This window comes from Physeter macrocephalus, chromosome 7 (genome assembly GCF_002837175.3).
Source record: "Physeter macrocephalus isolate SW-GA chromosome 7, ASM283717v5, whole genome shotgun sequence".
NCBI lineage: Eukaryota > Metazoa > Chordata > Mammalia > Artiodactyla > Physeteridae > Physeter > Physeter macrocephalus.
This window is the reverse complement of record NC_041220.1, coordinates 48,848,717-48,857,632: the sequence shown is the minus strand read 5'-3', so window position 1 is coordinate 48,857,632 and position 8,916 is coordinate 48,848,717. Positions and strand designations below refer to the sequence as shown.

The 8,916-nt window shown below is 39.4% G+C and overlaps 1 protein-coding gene across 1 annotated transcript in view; it reads left to right on the top strand.

Annotated features, from left to right (window-relative positions):
- Window positions 1-7,791, top strand: part of SPMAP2L (sperm microtubule associated protein 2 like) — an 80,668-nt gene extending 72,877 nt beyond the window's left edge. Inside the window, 4 exon segments of the mRNA XM_024132032.3 lie at window positions 367-498; window positions 2,341-2,516; window positions 4,604-5,320; window positions 5,960-7,791. Of these exon segments, the coding sequence (XP_023987800.1) occupies window positions 367-498; window positions 2,341-2,516; window positions 4,604-4,718 (423 nt within the window). The 3' untranslated portion in view covers window positions 4,719-5,320; window positions 5,960-7,791.
- Window positions 7,792-8,916: the final 1,125 nt, after the last annotated feature.

The window sequence follows — 8,916 nt, the reverse complement described above, 5'->3', positions numbered from 1 at the left end:
TCCCGTTGCGGAGCACAGGCTCCGGACGCGCAGGCTCAGCGGCCATGGCTCACGGGCCCAGCCGCTCCGCGGCATGTGGGATCCTCCCAGACCCGGGTGCGAACCCGGTTCCCCTGCATCGGCAGGCGGACGCGCAACCACTGCGCCACCAGGGAAGCCCTCTGGGTTGGAATTTATACAACCTAGTTTGAGAAGGATGGAAACTGATCCTTTCAGCTGTGATCATAGGTTACTGCAGTATTCTCATCCTTTCTGCTGGATTTACTGAGAAGTCTGGTCCAGTGGTCAGATACTACTTTGTAACTTTGATTGCGATAGTGTTTATTGTTTGATGCTTACAGGTACTGTTTTCTTTTTCTCCCCTAGACTGAAACCAAAATTGCGACGTCTGCCCTGACTGCTGTTGCAACTCCAAGAACTGTAGACCTTGCCCATCCAAGGATTAAGATAGAGAGTCTGGGCTTTGAAAGAGAAAGAAGTGAAATGCCCATCCGTCCTGTAAGCCATCACTACCTTGGCATCCTTCAGTTCACTTCCTGTTTGTTCCTAGGGTGTTGTTTTGCTTCTATAGGGTATAGACCAAAGTCATTGGAAAAGAAAACCTTGAAAGAGTGGTCTGTGGCAGGAAGGAAGACCTAGCTGCCAGATATGGAGAGAGGCTGCGGGTAGAGGGTGAAGAGCATGGACTTTAGAGTCAGTAACAGCTGGGTTCAAATTCCTGCCTCACCACTACTAGTTCTGTGATGTTGTAATAACCTTCCTGAGCGTTATTCATTCAATAAGCATTTGAATCTCTACTGTGTGCCCACCACCGTGCCCAGTGAACGAGATGGAGGGAGACAGAAAATAAATAAGGAAACAGATAAGATAATGTCAGGTAGTGGTAAGTGCTATGAAGAAAATAAAATGGGAAATGAGTGACTATGGCTGGGGGTGGAGAATAAGCCTCTTTGCTTATGGTAGTCAGGGAAAGCCTCTCTTAAGGAAGGGATATTTGAGCTGAAACCTGAATAATGAGAAGGAGTCAGCTAAGTGAAGATCTGAGAAGAGAATGTTCTAGTCCTTAAGTTGGATAGCTTTGAAGTTGGGTGGAGCAAAGTGAGCAAGGGGATTGTGAAGATAACAGTGCCCAGTTTCAGGGCTGTTACAACTTGTGATAATAGATAAGGCAGGTGCTCAGCACAGAACCTGGCACATTCAGTGGATTGTTTGGGGGTTTAAAAAAAAATCCTTTAAAAAAGTGATACCATGGCACATAATCATACTCTTAGAACCCAAACTGATCTGTATCAGTGCAATATAGAACATTTTCAGGGCTACTGAGTGGTGTTTGTTGTGGTCCTCATTCTTTTGAATGAGCACTTGAGAGAGAGAATAGTAGCTCTATGTCATCTTTCCTATTTTACCAGTAAAGCAACATAATAGAAACGCCTCCTGGCAGATGTGGTTTCCGAAGTAAGACCAAAGGGAGTTGATGAGTCAGTCAGTCAGAATATATTTATTCAGCACCAATTATGCACCAGACCCTAGTCTAGCTTTTGGCAAACAAGCACTTCTCTCAAGCGGCTTATATTCTGGTGGGGAGAAACAGACAGTAAACATACCAACAATGAAATAAATGAGCTAAGTCAGATGTTGTTAAGTGCTATGAAGAAGATTAAATAAGTACTGTGGAAGAGGGTAATTAGAAAGGCTGATATATCTTGGATGGTCAGGGAAGAACTCCTTGAGGATGTGATGTTTGAGTCTAGGGACTTGAATGACAAAGAGGCAGCCATGACAAGATTGAGGGAAGAGGGTTTCAAGCAGAACTAGTAAGTGCAAAGGTCCTGAGATGGAAAGAGCTGGGCCACCGGGGCTTTGTGTGGCTAGGGTCATAGTGATTGAGTTGGGGATGGGAGGAAGGTGAGGTTGGAGGAGGGTGTAGTAGGCAGATCATGTAGGACCTTCTAGGCCGCAGCGTTATTCTTAGCAAAATGGAGAGCCACTGGAAGATTTTAAACACTGGGAGTGACATGATCTGGCTTGGGCCTTGCAAAGTACTTCCCTCATGAAGTTGTTACAGTGATTGCATGGGAATGATTTAGGCAGATCACTGAGAACACTGTCTAGCTCATGGAATAACACTTGTTAAAATGCTCCTTCTTTCCCTCAGTAACTGCTGGGTGAAGGCTGGGTTGTGGAGGAGTGAGAATGGAAGCAGGGAGATCAGTTAGGAGAGTCTGTTACAGTAATCCAGGAGAGACAGAATGATGACTCGATTAGGGCTGTAGCTGAAAAGAGAGGGAGACGTGGTGAAATTTGAAGTATGTTTTTGTGTCGTTTTGTTTTCCACTATAGATATCCTGTGCTGCCTTGCTCGCCAAACCTAGCCCTCGAATACTCGCTCTAGCCAAGGCCAGGCCTCTTCATCAAGATTATTTACCTCCCCGTGATGCCTACTGGCCAGTATCTTGTGCCGCTATCCATTCCAAGATATCTCCCAGAATTCAAGAACTAGCTAATCCAAATACAAGGTATGTCAATCTAAGGCTAAGATGGGACAGGAAAGGCAGGGGGTGCTAGGGACAGGGAAAAGTTGACCTATTAAGGTCAGTGAAATGAATCATAGAAATACTAAAAATTTTAAAAATCATCATATTTGTTACATTTATTGTGACAAATCTATGGTCTTCTTACCATAAATATAAGGCTACAGTTAAAGGGTTAGTGGACTAGTATTGAACTTTAGACCTAAGAGACAACTCTGTAATTATGGATATGGGATTATTTATCTAACATATTGATAAGGATTATTTATCTAACATATATTGATCTAATAAGTGGCAGAACAGAAACATAATATGTTGTAATTTGTGTAAGAAAAAAATACATATATGCCATATATTTGCCTACATATGCCTATACTGTCTCACAGGAGTATGTAAGAAGCTAGTAACAATAGTTTCTTTGGGGGCCTAGGGAGCCAGGATGGTAGGAAGACTTATTTTTCACTAAATAAGCTTTTGTATTTTTCAATGTTTTTGCATCATGTACATGTATGAACTGTTTCAAATAAATCGGAAAATATATTCAACAAAGAAGAAATTGCCTCTAATTCCTGTTCATTTTTTAGAAGACCTCTCAACTTGCCTGAACCTCAGTTCATTTTGTTACCTTCAAGAGATAATACCTGATCCCCTTTTTAAAGCACCATCAAGAAAACCTAACTGAAAAAGTTGTAGTAGTCTTGAGCTCAGGGAATAGGAAGTGTGTTCGGTCTTATATAATAAAATATTTTAAAAATATTTTAGGGCTTCCCTGGTGGCGCAGTGGTTGCGCGTCCGCCTGCCGATGCAGGGGAACTGGGTTCGCGCCCCGGTCTGGGAGGATCCCACATGCCGCGGAGCCTGCACGTCAGGAGCCTGTGCTCCGCAACGGGAGAGGCCACAACAGAGGGAGGCCCGCATACCACAAAAAAATATATATATATATTTTAAAATTTTAATTTTATTTTTTTAAATATTTATTTATTTATTTATTTTTGGCTGCATTGGGTCTTCCGCCACGGGAGAGGCCACAACAGAGGGAGGCCCGCATACCACAAAAAAATATATATATATATTTTAAAATTTTAATTTTATTTTTTTAAATATTTATTTATTTATTTATTTTTGGCTGCATTGGGTCTTTGTTGCTGTACACGGGCTTTCTCTAGCTGCGGCGAGCAGGGGCTACTCTTCGTTGCGGTGCGCGAGCTTCTTATTGCGGTGGCTTCTCTTGTTGCAGAGCATGGGCTCTAGGCGCGTGGGCTTCAGTAGTTGTGGCTCCCAGGCTCTAGAGCGCAGGCTCAGTAGTTGTGGTGCACGGGCTTAGTTGCTCCGCAGCATGTAGGATCTTCCGGGACCAGGGCTTGAACCCATGTCCCCTGCATTGGCAGGCGGATTCTTAACCACTGCACCACCAGGGAAGTCCCGATTTTTTTAATTTTTATAATGTGTTTTTCCTTAAAAAAAAAAGTTCAACATCAAATGAAATGACACTCGGGCTCGAACCCATGTCCCCTGCATTGGCAGGCGGATTCTTAACCACTGCACCACCAGGGAAGTCCCGATTTTTTTAATTTTTATAATGTGTTTTTCCTTAAAAAAAAAAGTTCAACATCAAATGAAATGACACTCATTCTCTGTACACTGACAAAGGAAAGTGAGGAGTAAGATCAAGCGCTCAAGAGTCTATCCTGGTAGCAAGATTATTATTTGGTGTTTAAGGCGTTAAGGATGAAAACTTCAAAAAATTGATTTCTTTAAGTTCACCAGTGGATTGTCTGGCTTGTTTTAACATTGTCAAATTATTGAGAAATTTCCAGAATTTACTTTCTATGGAAAGAGGAAAGCCTTTGGAATCTGACACATATACAAATCTAGACTTGACCACAGGTCATTCTTACAACTTCCCTTCATTTCCTTATATGTATAGTGGGGGTCATGATGCCTGTTTTATGTGGTGCTTAAGAAAATCAAAATGAGATAATATAGTGCCTAACGCATAGTGGATGCCTGAGAAATGTTAGTTCCCTTTTCTGTTCATCTTATTTTAGGTCAAATCCTTTTTTCCATTTCAGGACTCCTGTGCATACTGTATATTACGATCCAGAAGTCTTTAAAGTCAAGCCAGCTGCTTTGAAAACACAGTGTTCTCCGAGGATCCATGAGTTGGCACAACCTCTTACGCGTTAAACACAGAAAGCCACATCAGGCAAACTCATTATGTTTCCAGAAGACATATTAGATGACTTAGTTCCCTTGTCTGGTACTATCAGTTTATAGCCCCCACTCCCTCAAAACACGCGAGACCTCTATGGAACACCACTGCTGCTGTTACCTGTAATCATGTCTTTAGCAGGTTTGGGGACTCCAGCATGCAATAAAAGAGAAAATGATAGCCTGCCTTATTATCCTTACTATCTCCTCACATGCATCTTGGCTGTCTCATTGCTCTGACTGACCTGAAGATACATTCTTCCTTATATTTGCTGGTTTTGCTTTTCTTTTCCCAGTGAGATCTGTGTTCTCCAGTAGCTGATCTCAGCTCAGTGCCTTCTCTAATAAATCCTGAGAACTGAAATCATTCCTTGTGTTACTTTTCCAATGTCCCCTCATTACCAAGAAATAACACTGAAATGGCGAAGCCTTTGTGGCTAAGTCAAAATGCTTTATATAATCTGTAGATGAAATTGAGGGAATCGGTTACCTTAAATGATCACATCTCCACCAACTTTTGTTCCTTCACTCATACTCATTGTCATTTATCATGAATGACAGAAGAAGCTAAACATTTGGTAAGCATTATAATGCTTTGTCAAATTGCATCTGCACAGAGTTTTTATTTCATTTGCTTTATTCTCTCCATGGATTAGTATTTTACAAAGTAAACTGCCTATCTAGATTTACATGAAAATGAACTTGTTTGAAAACCAGTTTTACAGATGAATGAGTTCTATCTCTAAGGCCTTTATGTTAAAGAGATAACTAGTGTCCTGGAGAGGCAATACCATATAATAGTTTTGGTTGGTTTTTGTTTTAGTTTTTTTTTTTTTTTTTTTTTTTTTAGGTAGAAAAAAAGCTAGGTGTATTGATTAAAATGAAGCTAAATTCTTTTCCTAGCTCTAATGAAAATAAACAAGTCTAGAGCTATTGAATTTGAATCCAACAAAGAGGAAGAGAGACAGTCACTTTTCACAGTCAGTGCTCTCTGAGATGGGCCTGTGGTAGATTTGTCCATCCTTGGATTGCACAGCAAGTGTATTTTTTGTACTATTGGAATAAATCACCTAAATTGCCCAAATTGAACCTAGTATGTAAATTGATTACTGCAGGACAAAAAGTCCAACTGGAATTTGTCTGGGTCTAGAATAAATCATGAAATTTATAAAACCCAAGTACATTTCTGAGACACCTTCAACGTTTGTATGTTTCAGAACATGACGAAATGTATCTATTAAAAAGTACTCTGAAGAGATGGACTTCCAGCAAGGTGGCATGGGAACTCCAGTGACCACACTCTCCAGTGAATGTTATTATTTTTTTAAATTAAAGCTTCTGGAAATGGCCCTTAGGACAAACAACAAATGAAGAAACATCTATTCAGGGATATCTATGAAAATTCAGTAAGAAAGGTGAGAGTCTGTGATATTCAAACTACATGTAAGCAGATTGTTTCTTGCCATGAATTACGGTTCTGTTTTTGAATTCCTAAATTATATTCACCTTTTGCCTATTTCCTCCCTTTGACTTGGATACAAGAATCTTAGAGCCTAATGAATGTAATGTTCAAACATGGTGAGCCCCTCAGCAAGTAAAATTCCTAGCATCATGACTAGTCATAGCAGGAAACCAAGCAATAACAGCTGCCACCATCATCACCTCCTCCACCACCACCGCAGGAGATTGACAGCTCATCTGTGCCCCTCTTCTGCTTGGTTTCCGGTACTTTAATCTGAATTTATTTTTACTTGCTCCATGGAGTGTATATGTGTGTGCATGTTCATAAGCATGTGTGTCTGTATTTGTCTTTATTACGTGTTTGCGTGTAAATTGAAAACTTCCTGAATCCTTTAAAGAAGTGGTTAAATTATAATTAAATAATCTCATTGAGGAATACTACAGAGGCCTGTGATTAACTACCAAAAGTTATAATGACTTCGCTAAGAAGCTCAAATGTCTTCTCACCCCTTTTAGCTGTCGAGTGTAATAGCTGTAAATGTCCACCTTTCTGCAGCCTTTATTCCCAGACTACTGTATTAACTGTCTCTGTTAAGCCTTGGAGTGATTTTCAGCTCCCTGTTAGGAGAAAGGTGGAGAATGTTATTATTAGATTTGTGAAATTTAAGTAAGTTAAGATTGTTCATTTTGGAATACGGCATCAATGAGACTATTCATGATCTGCCTAAACTATTGAAGGATTTTTTTTTAAAGCCACTAGTTCAGGAAGGCCTGAAATTCCTCAGGAAAAAGGATGAAGGTTAAAACTGTTTTATTCTGCCTTACCTGATAATATTCCCTTCTTCCCTCCTCTGGTTCTTGAAAACAAAATGAAAGCTTAATTGAAAGTTCCCACTAGATAAGTTTAATTAAACAGCATTTTGTTATACTTGACTATCATTGTACCCCTAACTCAAGCATCTGAATAATGATTTTCTATTTTCATAACTCAAGTATAGACTAACTTCACATTGAATTAATCATTAAAGCAAAGCTCATTAAAATGCTGATATAAAATACGTTTTGTTTTGATTTCTTGAACAGTAGGAAAAATTAAATATATTCATCTAAATATTCAAAAGAGAAGGTAGTATTAAAATTTGTATGAAGAAAGTCAACTGACCTTAAAGTGCCAAAATGAATACATTTAATAAATAACAGCATATTTTACAGGGAGGTAAAAAGGAAAGCATTCCATTGTTAATGGGTGTTGTAGTTTACTAAATTTAAATAGTGTACTAGTGAGTAATAATTGACCACTATTACTCTGGTAGTTATAATCGAAAAGTAAGGGGCTTCCCTGGTGGCTCAGTGGTTAAGAATCCGCCTGCCAATGCAGGGGACACGGGTTCGAGCCCTGGTCCGGGAAGATCCCACATGCCGCGGAGCAACTAAGCCTGTGCGCCACAACTACTGAGCCCGCGCTCTGGAGCCCACGAGCCACAACTACTGAAGCCCGCGTGCCACAACTACTGAAGCCCGCACGCCTAGAGCCCATGTTCTGTGACAAGAGAAGCCACCGCAATGAGAAGCCCACGCACCGCAACGAAGAATAGTCCCTGCTCACCACAACCAGAGAAAAGCCTGCGTGCAGCAACGAAGACCCAATATAGCCAAAAATAAAATAAATAAAATCTATTAAAAAAAAAGGAAAGTAATAGCAAAGAAATACCTCACATTTAAGTAATAATTTTAACTTCTTTAATTCCCCAATATTATTAGTTTTACCTTCAATTATACTATAAGACGAGATAGAGAAGACATTCTACTTTGTGTAGATTTCTTACTGAAAAACAGAACTAGAAGTTATGTACCTTTATTTAACTATAAAAGTGCTAAACTATGAATCATCCAGGTGTTGTTTTATTGTGATTTAACCATGGATTTAATGCTTTTCTTGAACAATCAATGAAATGTTTGGTACTCTGGATTTTTATCTGAAGGACTGAAACTAAACATGTTGAACAATCTCTCCAGATTTTTTTAAAAATTAGTAGCAATTCTAAATAGCTTCTTTTGGAGCTAGGAGGAAGAATTTTGTATAACTATATAGGTTATATAATTATATAATTTTAAAAATATATATTTTTTTACCTCAACCACTTTTTTTTTTGAGGTGAAATTGGTATATGACACCATATGGTAGATTTGAACTTGAGTTTTGGAATCAGACCTGGGTTTGTATCCCACGTGGATCATTTACCAGGTATGTGATTTTGAAAAAATTCCCTAACTCCCTGTGCCTCAGTTTCTTTATGTATAAAGTGAGCTTCTGTGGCATTATTGTAAAGAGTAAATAAGAACATTATGTAATAAAGTATGAATTGGAAAAAATTGTTTAAAATTTAGCTCCTTTTGCCTTCTAAGCAGGGAGTGGCATAATTCATATCACTGGGAAAAGAAATATATTTATGGCTTGATTCATACATTAAATGAATGTTTGTTTGATGTCTTTGCTTTGCCAGGCACTGTGCTAGGCACTGAAGCTATCATAGTAAGCCAAACATATATGGGCTCTGCTCTCACAGGCTATTTAGCCAATTGGGAGACATGGATGTTATTCAAACATTCACAAATAAATGTAAAATACAGCAATGGCAAGTGCTATGAAGGAGAGGTTATAGTGCTGTAAAATGACAGAATAGAGAACTTTGACTCCCTTGGGAAGGTGAGG